This window comes from Hyaena hyaena, unplaced genomic scaffold (assembly GCF_003009895.1).
Source record: "Hyaena hyaena isolate Hyena2069 unplaced genomic scaffold, ASM300989v1 scaffold_53, whole genome shotgun sequence".
Taxonomy (NCBI): Eukaryota; Metazoa; Chordata; class Mammalia; order Carnivora; family Hyaenidae; genus Hyaena; species Hyaena hyaena.
In genome coordinates this window covers 812,837-829,802 of record NW_024080686.1, presented here as the reverse complement: position 1 = coordinate 829,802, position 16,966 = coordinate 812,837, and the positions used below count along the sequence as shown (strand labels likewise).

Below are 16,966 nucleotides of genomic sequence, written 5' to 3'. Positions count from 1 at the left end.
ACCTAAATTTCATGTTAGCTCTCATAAGGAAATCCTAACATAAAAATTTTGTTATTGCAGTAACCTTATGATAGTTATGTTTTTATTGAATCAGCTGATTTAATTTGCATAGCAGTTCTATGAAGAATAATGCTGAGGGGCGCCTGGTAGCTCAGTCGATTAAGTGTCCGACTTCGGCTCAGGTCATGATCTCAAAGTTTGTGAGTTCGAGCCCCACCTTGGGCTTTGTGTTGACAGCTCAGAGCCTGGAGCCTGCTTCAGGCTGTGTCTCCCTCTCTCTCTGCCCCTCCCCTGCTTGTGGTCTGTCTCTCTTAAAAATAAATAAACATTTAAAAAATAATAATAAATAATGCCGATATTTATCTTGATTTGTAGGTACTTAATCCCTCAGTTTCCTATCAAAGATATTATCTGATGGAACCCAAATTTGAACGCTGTTCTATTGCTTTCTTTTTAAAAAGGTTTTTTTCAATGTTTTATTTATTTTTGAGAGAAAGAGAGAGACAGCGTGAGCAGGGGAGGGTCAGAGAAAGAGGGAGACACAGAATCCGAAGACAGGCTCCAGGCTCCAAGCTGTCAGCACAGAGCTGGACACAGGGCTCGAACTGACGAACCATGAGATCATGACCTGAGCCGAAGTCGGATGTTCAACCGACTGAGCCACCCAGGCACTCCACTGATTTCAAACTACAATCTGTTGATGCTCTGTCATTCTTTGAGTTTTCAGAATAAGGTCATCCAATGATGTGCTGACATATTCAGTGTTTCTGTATTGAACACAGTGTTTTGGTTAGATAACTCCTCTGTGACTATGTGTTATCAATAATTGTTCTAAATAGATAGGAGAACATTTCTAAGTGGAGATTGTTCATTGTTATAAAATAATTACATAGGGGCCCCTGGGTGGCTCAATCAATTAAGTGTCCAACTCTTGATTTTGGTTCAGGTCATGATCTTGCAGTGTGTGAATTTGAGCCCCATGTCAGGCTCCATACTGAGAATGCAGAGCCTGCTTGGGATTCTCTGTCTCTCCCTTTCCCTCTGCCCCTCCCTTCCTCTCTCTCTCAAAATAAATAAATAAATAAACTTAAAAATATATTTAAAAAATAAAAAGTTAGTTACAAAAGCAGTCATTTAATTAGCATACATTAGCATATTTGGAATAATAAAATGATTAATAGTTAAAAATATTAGCTATTACTATAGGCATTTTCTATGGGAATACTGAAAAAATAGACTCACATGCAAGGGGAAATATATCAATAAGCACAAAATTATATTTATCTTATTCACATAAAGAATTAAGCATACTTGGTATAGAGCTTAAATTGGCATCATTCATGAGTCAGCATTGAACTGATATTAATGGTATTTTTATCTAGTGTAGTATTGTATCAGTTAAAACTGGAGTTTTAAAATAATTTGAAACAAGCTAGATTGTTAATTATGGCTCAGTGTGAGGGATGGAGAGAAAGTAGCTTTCTCAGGGCCTTGTATTGCATTTTGCTTCTACAACTTCTTATAAAATCTATATTTTATAGAATTCTCTAAAGTTGTGTGGATTTTCTTCTTTCTTGCCCTTGAAAGTATTTAATTACTTTATGTTAATGTGTTTTGGTTTTTGGTTTTGAAAAGGTCTCTTAAATAGTACGTCAATAAAGTGTACTTAAGCGACCGACTCTTGATCTTGGCTTAGGTCTTGATCTCAAGGTCATGAGTTCGAGACCCATGCTGGGCTCCAGACAGGATATGGAACCTACTTTAAAAAAAAAAAGAAAAAAAGAACTTAGCCTATGGGGCACTTGGGTGTCTCAGCCGGTTAAACATATGGCTCCTGATTTTGACTCAGGTCATGATCTCGTGGTTTGTGAGTTTGAGCTCGGTGTTGGGCTCTGTGCTGATGGCATGGAGCCTGCTTAGGATTCTCTCTCTCCCTCTCTCTGCTCCTCCCCCCCAATAAATAAACCTTAAAATAAAATAATATGGGGGAAATTCCTATACTGTGTTTAGCATACAGTTGGCTGCCATCAGTAAATGCTAATTTCCTGCTGCCTTTTCTCTGCTTTATTTTGTAAACTAGATAAATCTCGGCCTGTGAACATTCTCAATGATGGGAGGTCTTCGCCCTTTGTAAAGGAGTGACAGACTTATTTTATTTTAGAAAACAATAATAAGTTATTCTGAAGTCTTCTTGGTATAAGATTATAGTGCTGAAGTGGGACAGTATTCTCCTGAGAGAATGAAGTCGGACTCTTAGTTCAAGGAATGGGCTTTGTTATGTGCTTAGAAATAGGCTCTGAGGGAAATTTCAAAGGAAAATTTAAAAATGTTTTAGTTTCACTGTAGTTATTGGAAGAAGTATACATTCTCTGAAGGTTTACTTTAAAGGGCAATGGTTACCGAGCTAGTACACCTGTATACATACAAGTAGGACTACCCAGGGTTTGGGAAGAGCCGAAAGAGAGGCAAATAGGAAATGTTTTTTTCATCATCATCTTCTGGGGGCTGAGAGAAAGGGTGGTTACCTGTTGGGGGAACGTCACTCGGTGCAGTCTTCTGTTCTAATGTGTTTGGCCCCAGGTCATTGTAAGTGGAGCAGGGGTTATGTGAGTGTGTGAGCCTGTGTGGCTTGGAGAGCAGTGGGCTTGGGGTATGCGAAGGGCCTTTAGTGCTTCGTCTTAATTTTTTTTTTTAATGTTTTATTTATTTTTGAGAGAGAGCATGAGCAGGGGAGGGTCAGAGAGAGAGAGAGAGGGAGACACAGAATCTGAAGCAGGCTCCAGGCCCTGTGCTGACAGCTCAGCACAGATGCGGGGCTTGAACCCATAAACCGTGAGATCATGACCTGAGCCGGAGTCGGACGCTTAACCAGCTGAGACCCCCCCAGGTGCCCCAAGCGCTTCATTTTAAAGTGGAAGAATAAAGTCGTGGCTGTTTCGAAGTTACTCTGTCTCCATAACTGTAGTTACAGGATTGGTTAAGCGAGAACTGAGAGAATAAACACATGTTTTGTGATAAGGCCCAGCTTATAAGGTAACTTTTCTTCTATCTTTGAGAATCTGGTAACTTCAGGGCAGCCTTTCTGGTAAATTATTTATCTTTTTGAGTGGTGGCGGTGTAAAGGGTGTATCCGTTAGGGATCACTGCGGACTGCATGTAACAGCTCCTAATACGCGTCTTACTCAGATTAAGGGCTTAGTGTCCTCACGTGATGAGAACCGGAGGAAGGGTTCCGGGGCCGAGCCGAGGGCTTCGGGACACCGTGGCGGCTCCTGCTGCCCGTCGCTCCTCCTGCGCGCCGGGGACTGCACGCCAGCCATCTCGCCGCAGCGCCAGCCTTGTGTCTCCGCCAGGAGGCAGGGAGCACGGAGCCAGGCCGCTGAGCTCGGCTGAACCCCGGGCTGGCCTGGGACACTCAGACAGGGCAGTGTCCCGGGGCGGGGGGTGGCAGGGGGTAGGGGGCTGGTTGTAGCTGAGCACACCGCCGCCCCTCACAGAATCCCACCACTCGATATGGGGGGGACAACCAGAAGTTTCTGCAAGAGAAACTCCTGACTATTCAGGTCTTTCGTCTGGCTTGTTTCTAGCTAATCAGATTTATATCATCTTTCGTATTTGTGTTCTAGGTATTTTTACACATCTACGTTGTTTTCACCCTCATATTCTAGAAGCACCTATCTCTGTGAACTGTCTGATGTGACTGTGACCCCAGAAAGTAAACAGAAAACTTCTGAGTCTCCAGAGTTACTGATCTGGAAACTGATGTAAAATTCATATATCTGCAGGGCCATGGATTCAGGGTTAATTGGCTTTAATTTATATACTCTACCAACAACTTTGTTATCTCACTTTTTATCCTAGTTGATTAGAAGGAAGAAGGATGCTGTAGAAAGTTGGTCAAAGAGGTTAGAGCTGACAGAGGCAACCTGGGTGTGATAATTGTTGTCTGTGGTTATGACTCAATTGTAAAAATGATGTTTAAAGGTAACGTGTTTAACAACTAGTAAGTAATGTGTGCATTAGTTTTAAATTAATGGCTATCATAAAATATATAATCAAATTTAATGTTTAAAGGATAAACTTTGTTACCTGGAAAGTCTATTTGTGCTTAATACCTCATTCCCTAATGACTTTGGTTGAATGACATATAATTTTGTATCTGTTGTTCTTTAAGAATGTCTGTTTAGGGGCGCCTGGGTGGCTTAGTCGGTTAAGCGTCCGACTTTCGCTTAGGTCATGATCTCGCGGTTCGTGGGTTCGAGCCCCGCGTCGGGCTCTGTGCTGACTGCCAGCTCAGAACCTGGAGCCTGTTTCAGTCTGTGACTCCCTCTCTCTCTGACCCTCCCCTGCTCACGCTGTCTCTCTCTCTCTCTCTCCTAGAAATAAATAAAACATTAAAAAAAAAAAATTAAAAAAAAAATATTTAAAAAAAAAAAAGAATGTCTGTTTAATGCACTTTACTTTTGTCCTTTGTTTAGACCGATATTTGTGTTTAAGTCTTTACTTATATTATTCTTATAATAGCATTTGTTGTATTTTTGCCTATTATTAGAAATATTTGCTTATTTTTTTTTTTAATGTTTTATTTATTTCTAAGAGAGAGAGACAGCGTGAGCAGGGGAGGGTCAGAGAGAGAGGGAGTCACAGACTGAAACAGGCTCCAGGTTCTGAGCTGGCAGTCAGCACAGAGCCCGACGCGGGGCTCAAACCCACGAACCGCGAGATCATGACCTAAGCAAAAGTCAGACGCTTAACCGACTAAGCCACCCAGGCGCCCCTTTGCTTATTTTTTTTAAAAAAATGTTTGAAAGAGAGAGACGGGGGAATAAGCGGAGGGGTGGAGAGAGAGAATCCCAAGCAGGCTCTGTGCTCAAACTCTCAAACTGCAAGATCACAACCTGAGCCGAAATCAAGAGTCGATTGGTTAACCCACTGTTCCCCCAGGTCCCCAGTGTGCTAAGATTTTTATATACATTGTGGTGATAACTTTTCAGAGCCTAGTATTATTCATACTTACTTATTTTTTAATGTTTATTTATTTTGAGAGAGAGAGAAAACACAAGTGAGGGAGGGGCAGAGAGAAAGAGAGAGAGAATCCCAAGCAGGCTCCACTGTCAGTGCAGAGCCCACTGTGGGGCTCGAACTCACAAACATGAGATCATGATCTGAGCCGAAGTTGGATGCTTAACCGACTGAGCCACCCAGGTTCTCCCATGTTTACTTATTTTGAATGAAATTGTAGTATCAAAAACAGACTACTGATCCTGTAGTAAAAAAAATGTTTTGTTTTCTTTGACTTTTATATTATTCATAAAGTGAAAACTTGAGATTTCAAAGGTGTTTGTAAATTTAAGAAATTCTGTAAACAATGTTTGACATACCATTGTGATAAGTATGGTATATTTAACTGTGCATTTCTGTTAAAGTACAGCATCTTGAAAAGCTCTCTGTGTCTTGTCTTTTCTGCAGTGTGGCCAGACCCCACTGATGATAGCTGCTGAACAAGGCAACCTGGAAATAGTGAAAGAATTAATTAAGAATGGAGCTAATTGCAATCTGGAAGATTTGGTATACATTAAAATAATCTACTTATTTGTTGTTGTTTTTTTCTTTTCCTTAACTTTGCACTTTGATTTTGAGACGCGATTCAAAATTAGTAGATCACAGTTGTACTTTCAGATCTATGTTAGCTTTGCCTAATATGCCAAGTCTGCTTTTGAATGGGGTGATGCAGGAGAGAAATCTTTCCTTTCCTTGAAAGGTCTCAGTTCTTCATGTTTTTTATACAAAGACGGCACTGGCTGAATAGGGAGCACATATTCCTGGGTACAGGTAGCCTTTATTTAAAAATAAAGGACAGTAGTTCTTGGTGCATCACATAGTTTCTAAATCCATCCTATGGGATTGCGTTGGTTTAATAGCCTGTGAATGTGCTCCTAAATCTGATGACAAGCTCTTTAATTTCAATTTATAGCAACGGTTGTTAGCCACAAGGATTAGCTGTCAAGTTTTGATAGTCATCTTTTCTTTTTCCACAAAACCTCAGAGTGTGATTACAAGGCCAGCACTTGACACGCTGCCGTAATGCAGGCAGACAGATAACTTCTTAACGGAGATTCCACTGAGGCGTTATTTTAGAGTAGTTCACAGTGGGGTCAAATCATGTCAATCTGGTATGACCATTTGGTATGTAAAGTTGAATTTATTTTCCCTCCCTTTGGATTTTTGTTTTTTGGTTTTGAAATGGTAATGTTTGTGACTGTGTGTTCAAGGATAACTGGACAGCCCTGATCTCGGCATCAAAGGAAGGGCACGTGCACGTTGTAGAAGAACTGCTGAAGTGTGGGGTCAGCTTGGAGCACCGTGACATGGTATGCACGTGGGCTGTGGTGTCGTTCATTAGCCGGGGTCTTAGTAACAGTAAGAGCCATGCCTGGAACCTTGTCTTTTTGTGCATGAGGTGACAGTGTAACAACGTTTTTAGGATTTGGGGCTGGGCATTGAAATGACTGTCAAGAATGCATGAAAGCCCAAGTGATACAATGAACCACTTTTAAAATATTCTTAGTTATTGTTATTGTTAGCTTATTTCAGAGTTTAAAGTTCTGAAATATTAAAAACAACTCACTAACTTTCAATATAACAGTGTTTTAAAACATATGAAAGAATTGTTTCCTTTAAAGAGGAACTTTAAGAGGGACAGTATAGTCTTATAAATATTTTCAGTTCAAAGTGATAATTTTCAGAATAATATTTATAAATTTATTTTAAAAACGTAGTTGTGTTCAGACTTGCCATCTACACACATTACGAGTTTAACAAGATGCGATTCTTAATTATCTGAGCTCTTACTTGATCCTGGCATCTGTTTAAGGCATAAAAATGAAGAAAGAGATCATTTCTAGCTTATTTATCCTGCAAAATGTTAAGCCTTTTCCAAAGTTAACTTTAATAGTGGAAGAGAGGAAGGAATCGATCTCCCTTGGCGTATAAAACAGGTATTACTTTGCCGATAATGTGCAGTTCAAGTGGTCTGAGTTTTTAAGAAACTGTAGGATTCTACTGTCTTATACTTACTATTATAATTTACACAGTGTTTTTACTCCCATAATCTTATATGTATTCTCACACTTAATAAAGTGGGTGGGATACTTATTTTTATACAAAGATACAGAACCATTTTTACCCTACTTATTTCTGAAAACGAGTTGAAGTATATTGCTGTACAGGTTTAGGGAGAGAAGTTATTGATGTCAGTAACCCAGGCAGAGGATGGGTTTGGTAGGCGAGAGTAACACGTGGTATTCTTATCTTACTGGCATATAAAGTAGAAAGGAAATGCATGGAGGTATCTAGTTCTCAATATTTTATTAAAGGCACCAAACCAGTTGATCACATGAATTAATATTAGGTTTCCATTCTGTGCCTGGTCCCTTTACATGCTTTAGCGTCTGTCTAGTGAGATGACGTCTCAGAACAGTCCCATGGGCCAGGGATTCCTTTTGTTCTCAGTGTAGGTAGTTCAGGAAACTGAAGCCGAAGGAGTGTCCTTTGCCCAAAGCAGTCAGGCCGTGGTTTGAACCCAGGTCTGCCTTACTCCGAAGGCTTTCTCTTCTACTGCTGCTCTGTGTATATTAGCAGGGAGCTAGGAACTAGAAAAAAGACTCTTGAATGCTGAGAACAAACTGAGCACTGATGGGGGTGGGAGGGAGGGGAAGGGGGTGATGGGCACGGAGGAGGGTCAGGTGGGTGGTAGTAGCTGAGCTCTGAGGGAAGGCAGCGTCCTTGGGACTTGTGTAGGGAGAGGAGAGTGACCGCCAGGGGTTGTCTGGGGTTCAGGAGGAGCTCCAGGATAGAGCATCTGGAAATCTAGTGAAGATTTTTTCTCGAGAAGACCTTTGTGGGCATTAAACTACAGCTATTGGTGTAGGTGTTTGTTCTGATCTTTTCGCTTTGCAAATTTGGGTATAGTTTTTTAGGATTAAATGTTTAACTCCTACATTCTTGCATAGGGTGACATTATACAAATTAAAATGAGAGCATGATATTAAAACAATTCTGGGAAGGCGTTTTAAAGATTGAAATATTGCGGGGCGCCTGGGTGGCTTAGTCGGTTAAGCGTCTGACTTTCGCTTAGGTCATGATCTCGCGGTTCGTGGGTTCGGGCCCCGCGTCGGGCTCTGTGCTGACTGCCAGCTCAGAGCCTGGAGCCTGTTTCAGTTTTTGTTTCTCTCTCTCTCTGACCCTCCCCTGCTCACGCTGTCTCTCTCTCTCTCCTAGAAATAAATAAAAATATTTAAAAAAATAAAAAAAATAAAAAAAAATAAAGATTGAAATATTGGTGTTTGAGGATAAAACTCATAGATTTAATGTTGAGTGAAAGCACTGGGATATAAGCATGTACAAACCATAAGGCTCTATTTTTATAAATCTCAAAAATAGGCAAAACTAATCTATTAATGCATAGGATACACTCCCTGGGAGGGAAGGGAGGCATGTAGTGACTGGAGGAAATACTCTATTTCTCAACTAGGTGCCGGTTACAAAACTGTGCAGTCAGTGAAATTTTATCAAACCATACGCCTAAAATATGTACATTCCCACATATGCATTATACTAAATAAAAAGTTTTTAAAAATTGCAAAAAAAAAAAAAAAAAGATTGAAATATTGGTGTATGTAAAGCTTGACCAAATGCCCAGCTCTGTAATTCGATCTTTCCTTGTCTTTCATGACCTTGACACTTTGGAAGATTACTCCTCTGACATTTTTAGAATCTCTCTCAATTTAGATTTGTCTGATGTTTCTCACGATTAGAGTGAGATTATGCTTTGTTGGGGAAGGATACCACAGAGATGATGTTCCCCTTCTCCGTGCATCTAGGTACATGATAACAGAGTCTGTCACTGGTGAAGTTAACCTTGATCTCTTGGTTAAGGTAGTATCTGCCAGATTTCTTCACTGTATGATTACTATTTTCCCCTTTGTAATTACTGAATATTTTGGGGAAGATACTGCTTTTGATTAAACTTTCACTCATTTGTTTTAACATCTATCAGTGTATCTTGCAGGTAGCAGTTATTAATGTGGTGTTATGGTGGTGATTTTCCTACTCCCTGTACCTTGATTAATTGGAATTCTTCTGTCAGGAAGAGTGCTTTTCCTTTCTCTCTCTCTCTCTCTCTCTCTCTCTCTCTCCCCGTATCTGTGTGTAGTTATATATCTACAGATATATATGGTCTGATGAAAATTTATTTATTTATTTTAAAATGTTTGTTTATTTTGAAAGAGAGTGCAAGTTGGGGAGGAGATGAGAGAGAGAGAGAGAGAGAGAGAGAGAGAGAGAATTCCAAGGGGGCTCAAACCTACAGACTGTGAGATCATGACCTGAGCTGAAGTCAAGAGCTGGACGCCTAACCAACTGAGTCCTCCTGGCACCCCTGATGCATATTTATTTTATTCACTGGTTTATAATTCAGTTCTGTATCTATTTTCCTGCTACGTTGTTCCAGCTTTGGCCATGGGAGCTTCTGGACCCTTTAAACATGTCTTGCCCTTCCTGTCCGGTTTTTGTTTTTGTTTTTGTTTTTGTTTTTGTTTTTGTTTTGAGTACTTCCTTACTTTCTGGCATTACAAGATGCTTCAGGCTCAGATTCATCTTGTATTTATCCTGGATTATTTTTCTGATTATCAGCCCCAGAATCAGTCCGTTTTTCAAGGAACCCTGGTTTCTCTTATTAGAAAATGGTATTGAGAAACCAGTATCTTGGTGGTAGGAATGCTTGTTGTTACTGGGGTGTCACTGCTATAGTCCTTCTCAGTGGGTAGACATAAAACATAGATATCTTTACGCTAACTCTTGCATATTCATGCATCTATTTCTATACCTATTTGTGGGGGGGATGTATTTAAAAAAAATTTTTTTAGTGTTTATTTATCTTTTGAGAGAGAGGGAGTGTGAGCGGGGGAGAGAGAGGGAGATAGAATCTGAAGCAGGCTCCAGGCTCCAAGCTATCAGCACAGAGTCTGATGTGGGGCTCGAACTCACAAGCTGTGAGATCATGACCTGAGCTGAAGTCGGCCACCCAACTGACTGAACCCCCCCAGGCGCCCCTGTATTTTTTTTTTTTAAAGAGACCAGGTTGATACTGCCAACCCAATTCATTATAGACTTTTCCCGTTCCTTAATTTGTAACTCTTCTTTGATGAGTTTGCTTTCTTTGAAAGCAAGTCAAAACATTGCCTTCCAAAGTTACCTCGGGTTAGCTTCTAAGTAGTTATGTGATTATGTGATTCATTTCTAATAGAGTTAGATTCATTTGGCGTAGTCTGTATTCTATTTTTTCTCTCCATATTCTGGTTGATTTTTTAAAACTTTGCACACAGTAAAATTCACCCTTGTGATGAATGGTCTTGTGGGTTGGGTTAGGACAAGTTCATAATGTCTATGTCTAATGCCATGTTGTAAACAGAGCCATTTCACCACCTCACCACTGCTCCCCGGCTGCTCCTTTATAATTATCCCCTCCGCCCCCTCTTCAGCCCCCGGCCACTGCTGACCTGTTTTCCCTCTCTACAATTGTGCCTTTTCTAGATTAGGGCAAGTATTTTTTTTAATCTCCTTTTTAGTGATGATGAAAGAGAATCAGAAGGATTAAGTGATTTATATTCTCAAAACGAAATGTGGATTTAAATGTTGGTTTAAAAAAACCAAAACGTTCATTTCTTAGTATAATTTGATTGCATTGGTCTCTTTTACTGAATTCTCTTATAGCTGAAAAGAAAATTACTTAAAGAAGAATAGAAAGAAAATTGCTCCTGTAGTTTAGAAAATAGAAAATTATCGGGGCGCCTGGGTGGCTTAGTCGGTTAAGCGTCCGACTTTCGCTTAGGTCATGATCTCGCGGTTCGTGGGTTCGAGCCCCGCGTCGGGCTCTGTGCTGACTGCCAGCTCAGAGCCTGGAGCCTGTTTCAGTCTGTGACTCCCTCTCTCTCTGACCCTCCCCTGCTCACGCTGTCTCTCTCTCTCTCCTAGAAATAAATAAAAATATTAAAAAAAAAAAAAAAAAAAGAAAATAGAAAATTATCGGGGCGCCTGGGTGGCTTAGTCGGTTAAGCGTCTGACTTTCGCTTAGGTCATGATCTCGCGGTTCGTGGGTTCGAGCCCTGCGTCGGGCTCTGTGCTGACTGCCAGCTCAGAGCCTGGAGCCTATTTCAGAGTCTGTGTCTCCCTCTCTCTCTGACCCTCCCCTGATCACGCTGTCTCTTTCTCTCTCTCTCTCTCCTAGAAATAAATAAAAATATAAAAAAAAGAAAAGAAAATAGAAAATTATCATGCTGTTAATTCATATGTGACTTCACCCCTCGAAATCATGATCTACAGATCATTACCTTAGCGTCCTCTCTTTTTTAGCAAGAGGTGCCATAATGGTCCGGGACTTATAGGATGTGTTTGCTTACTGTTAAGTTTTTATTTATTTATTTTGAGAGAAGAAGAGAGAGAGAGAATGCACACGTGCACATGAGTGGAGGAGGAGCAGAGAGAGAGGGAGAGAGAAAATCCCAAGCAAGCTCTACACTGTCAGCGCAGAGCCAGATGTGGGGCTCGATTTCATGAACCATGAGATCATAACCTGAGCCGAAATTAAGAGTTGGATGCTCAACTGACTGAGCCACCCAGGCATCCCTATAGTGTGGGTTTAAATGCAGGAGCTAAGTATATTGCTAGAATCCCTCTCTAGAAAACCTCTGGGCTCCTACAAGGGGAATATCTAGGGACATACAAAGTGTTTTGAAGAAAAGTTTTTAACCAGCCAAAACAAATCTTGGAAATTTGAAAGAATTCAACATGAATATTCTGTATTTCAGTTTCCACGATACAGTCAAAATTTGGAGTAATAATTTCTGGAATTAAGTGATTTGACTTATTTCAGATACTATTATATATTTCTCTGGGGAGCTTGGGAATTTAAAACTACATAGTAGTGCCTTCATAAAACAGTGGTTTTATACAGAAACACTCAAAGAAGGAACTTCATTAATGGCATTGTGCTTAGAGATGATCGAAAGTTTTCTCTCCCTTCACCCCCATCTTTTTTTTTCCTTAGGGAGGATGGACAGCCCTCATGTGGGCGTGTTATAAAGGCCGCACCGAAGTGGTCGAGTTGCTGCTTTCTCATGGGGCCAATCCAAGTGTCACTGGTTTGGTGAGCATTAGCAAAACCTTCACTGTGATACAAGTGGGGAAATTTTTTAGGGAATACTGGAGACTGATTATATTTTAGACTTGATCTTGGATAGAAATGATTTAGATCTTACTAAAGATAATAATGCAGGGTGTGATTTCAAAGCACAATGAGAATTTTTTTCTCAAGCTAAGCTTATCTCTCAGTTTTTATCAACAAAAAGGCAACTCTTAAAGCTTAAGTGTTAATTACACTATATTTACACTATTTCAAAAGGAGATTTTGCGATCCCTAAGTCATTTTGCCTGTTTTCTGTGGGGGTGCATTCTTAATCTAAACTTATTTAAAAGAAAGAGGTGTTTACTAGATATGCATACCATTTTTCTATACATTTCTTTACATGGCAGTATGTGCATCACTACTCTACTTGAGACTTGGTCTCAGACTGCAGATTGAGCACTTATCTATGTTTCATACTATACATGTATGTCAGATCACGTTGTACATTTTAAATATCTTATGATTATATTTGTCAATTATACCTGAGTAAAGCTGGAAAAAAAGAGAAACTTATTCAAATTAATGGAAGGATTATATAAGAACTGTTTCACATTTTTCTTATTAGTCTTGCCTGTTGGCTAGAAAATCACATTAAATGCATTAACCTGTAAAAATAAATATGTTCATAATATATATGTATTTAAGGGTGAGTGCATTTTATTTGATGATTATGGCCTATGACTATTATATTTTTTAAGTAGAGAATGACCTGTAACTTGATTTTTTTAAATCATTACTTGGTATTACTCCCTTTGTTATTTACTTTTCTTAGCAAATGTGTGTTGTAAATATCCACCTAAAAGATTTTTCTTTCCCTCCCTCCCCGATCCCCTCCCCCCCTCATCTTTTTTCCTGCCTGCCTACCTCCCCGCCTACCTGTCTCCCAGCAGTACAGCGTTTACCCCATTATCTGGGCGGCAGGGAGAGGCCATGCAGATATAGTGCATCTTTTACTGCAGAATGGTGCTAAAGTCAACTGCTCTGATAAGGTAGGTCAGCAAGATCTTTCCAGGTTCCAGTCCACCTCATGTCCACGCAGCATGTCTGAATGCAGGTTTTTTCATACGCTCTCATGAGACTGCACTGATGCATCTTCTCTTTGTGTATATGAATGTGTTTTATATAGAGCGGGACATCACAGGCGGGTCCCTTACACACACTACCTTCTGAGTGTCCCTCCATTGGTTTCTATTTTTTACATCACTTTCATCATTCTCTGGAAAGTAGATAGGGATGAATCCCTATTTTCATTATTGGAAATTTCCTATTGTGATTCTTATTCTTACCTTCAGTTCTGTCTGCTTTCTGTGTTGTTGCCAGAGTGATCTTTCTAAAAGTCAGGTTTAGTTTGTTCTCTCTCTCATGCTTAAAATGCTGAAGACGCCAATCCCTGGTGTGATGTGTGAAGATAGGCCTTGGCTCTCAGTCTACCCTGTCCCTTGCCATCTGACCCTACAGCTACCTTGCTCACTGCACGCCAAAGGCTGTGGATGCCTGAATTCATCTGTTTTTAGCCCTTCCATGCCTTTGCATGTGTGCTTTGAGCGTGGAGAGCCCTCTCCTCATCTGCTTTAGTTTCTGTGCATCCTTCACACTGCTCATTTGCCATCCACTTCAGAAAGCTTCCCAATAGAATTTTGTTCTATTCATTTTTTAAATCCTTAATAGCCATCCCAGACATTTAACAGGTATTTGTTTAACTAGAACTTGATACAACGTGGGTAACCATATTCTTTTCAAATTAATAACAATTCAGTGAAATATAGGAAATAGTATTAATCAGACATTTTTGATAATTGGAACACATTTTGAGCATAAATTTAAGTCAAGTAGTATTACTTAACCTGAGGGGAATGTTGAAAATTGCCCTTTTCTTCATCTGGCTGGCACTTGTTTGACTGCACACAAATGTAAAAAAATCAAGTAGTGCAGTTTAAGGGTGATGTATTTTATACACTTTATTCAGGTTGTGCCCATTTTTTAAAAGGTATGACCTCAAATAATACCTTAGCAAGGACTGTAAAGAAACTATTGCAAATACTTATAATAAGGCACCTAAGAACCTTGTATTTGGGGGGGCACCTGGGTGGCTTAGTCGGTTAAGTGTCCGACTTCGGCTCAGGTCATGATGTCACAATTTGTGGGTTCAAGCCCCGTGTTGGGCTCTGTGCTGACAGCTTAGAGCCTGGAGCCTGCTTCAGATTCTGTGTCTCCCTCTCTGCCCCTTCCCCCGCTTGTGCACTCTGTCTCTCTCTCTCTCAAAAATAAACATTAAAAAAGTTTTTAAAAGTCTTATATTTGGGACTTTTTGTTAATTCAAATTAGCTGTCTTCTAATTCAGATTAGCGAGGTTTTAGTATATGTCCACAGTGAGATGTATGGTTCCATCTGTTGATGTTTCCTGATTGACACTTTAATACGATGATGAAAGCTTTAATTTCTCTTTTTGGCCTGTTGAAAAATGCTTTATGTGACCTGGCATTCAAGGCCCCTTCAGAATCATGTATTATACTACCTAGTTTGTTACTATAACATTTCGAGAAAATGTTTAGTACCTGCTGTGTGCAGTGCCCTATATATGTACTAAACACAGAAGATACAAGAACAAAGTTCCTCGGTCATGTTTGCTACACTTCAAGTGCTCAATAGCCCTGTGAGACCAGTGGCCTCTGTATTGGCCAGTGCAGAATTATAGAGAATTTCCGTCAACACAGAAAGTTTTGGACAGAGCTGTTATAGAAAGTCAGCATTTATTACATGTTTATTTCAATCTCTGGTCTCATGCAGTTAAAGATCACTGTGGGTATTCATGTGTCTCTTGACTGGCAGACTGCCCAAAGATACAGCATTGCTTTTATGCAGAATACATATTCTCTGATGTCTTTTGAATCACATTCCAGCAGAAAGTGCTTTCAAGTGCAGTTTCTAGGCTGGAGTTTATTTTATCAAGTTCGGAGGCTGATTTGGGAGTGGTGGTGATGAGCACAGAATGAAGCCAGGGTTGTTTGGGTGATGAGTCTTACTCCACCTCTTAGTAGCTTTGTGACTTTAAGCCTGTAATAAACATCTCAGGGCCTCAGAAGTACTTAGAATTGTTTGTTATTTGGATGTTACTATTTTTGCCTGTAGTCATATTTTTGAACTTTAAATTGTATGTCACAAGATACAGGAAGTAATGAAAGCTTGTTGAAAATTAGAGGCTTTATGACATGATGGAAAAATTGTCACTAATTATAAAAGTTAAAGTTGGGTAAAGAAATTTCATATAGTGGTTAATTATCGCTTCAGGAGAGAGAACGTGGGGAAAATAGGATTTATCTAGGATTAAAATTATAATTTGTATAAACAGTAATTTATGGATACTCAAAGTATGATTTTTATCAAAATTCATGTTGAGAATTTGTTTTACTACAAATCTGATAATTTTATTTTATTTTATTTATTTTTTTTTTTTACAAATAGTTTATTGTCAAATTAGTTTCTACATAACACTCAGTGCTCATCCCCAAAGTGCCCTCCTTCATGCCCATCCCCCCCTCCCCCCCACATCCATCAGTCCTCAGTTTTTGTCAGCATTCAAGAGTCTCTCATGGTTTGCCTCTCTCCCTTTCCCCCACCATTTCCGCCCTTCTTCTCCCCCTTGGTCCTCCGTCAAGTTCCTCCTAATCCTCCTATACGTGCAAACATATGGTATTTGTCCTTCTCTGCCTGACTTAGTTCGCTCAGCATAACACCCTCAAGGTCCATCCATGTTGCTACACATGGCCAGATTTCATTGTTTCTCATTGCCATGTAGTATTCCATGGTATAGATAAACCACATCTTCTTGATCCATTCATCTGTTGATGGACACTTAGGCTCTTTCCATGTTTTAGCTATTGTGGAGAGTGCTGCTATGAACATTGGGGTACATGTGCTCCTATGCCTCAGCATTTCTGTATCCCTTGGGTGAATTCCTAGCAGTGCTATTGCTGGGTCATAAGGGAGTTCTATTGTTAGTTTCCTGAGGAACCTCCACACTGTTTTCCAGAGGGGCTGTACCAGTTTACATTCCCACCAACAGTGCAGGAGGGTGCCCGTTTCTCCACATCCTCGCCAGCATCTCGAGTTCTCTGATTTGCTCATTTTAGCCACTCTGACTGGCGTGAGGTGGTATCTCAGTGTGGTTTTGATTTGTATTTCCCTGATGAGGAGGGATGCTGAGCATCGTTTCATGTGTCTGTTGGCCATCTGGATGTCCTCTTTGGAGAAGTGTCTGTTCATGTCTTCTGCCCATTTCTTCACTGGGTTGTTTGTTTTTCGGGCATGTAGTTTGGTGAGTTCCTTATAGATTCTGGATATTAACCCTTTATCTGATATGTCATTTGCAACTATCTTTTCCCATTCCGTTGGTTGCCTATTAATTTTCTGGGTTGTTTCCTTGGCTGTGCAGAAGCTTTTAATCTTGATGAGGTCCCAACAGTTTATTTTTGCTCTCGATTCCCTTGCTTTTGGGGATGTGTCAAGTAAGAAGTTGCTGCGGTGGAGGTCAAGGAGGTTGTTTCCTGCTTTCTCCTCTAGGGTGTTGATAGTTTCCTGTCTCACATTCAGGTCCTTTATCCATTTTGAGTTGATTTTTGTGTATGGTGTGAGAAAATGATCTAGTTTCATTCTTCTGCATGTTGCTGTCCAGTTCTCCCAACACCATCTGTTAAAAAGGCTGTCTTTTTTCCATTGGATATT

General features: G+C 40.1%; 1 protein-coding gene across 11 annotated transcripts in view; it reads left to right on the top strand.

Moving 5' to 3' along the window:
* Window positions 1–16,966, top strand: part of KIDINS220 (kinase D interacting substrate 220) — a 101,783-nt gene that overhangs the window by 8,348 nt on the left and 76,469 nt on the right. For 6 of the 11 annotated variants that reach the window (XM_039231071.1, XM_039231073.1, XM_039231070.1 and 3 more), the window contains exons 3-6: window positions 5,470–5,568; window positions 6,273–6,371; window positions 12,107–12,205; window positions 13,132–13,233. In XM_039231071.1, coding sequence (XP_039087002.1) covers window positions 5,470–5,568; window positions 6,273–6,371; window positions 12,107–12,205; window positions 13,132–13,233 — 399 coding nt within the window. The remainder of the gene's footprint in view (window positions 1–5,469; window positions 5,569–6,272; window positions 6,372–12,106; window positions 12,206–13,131; window positions 13,234–16,966) is intronic. The other 5 variants (XM_039231074.1, XM_039231072.1, XM_039231069.1 and 2 more) reach the window with 1 other exon arrangement.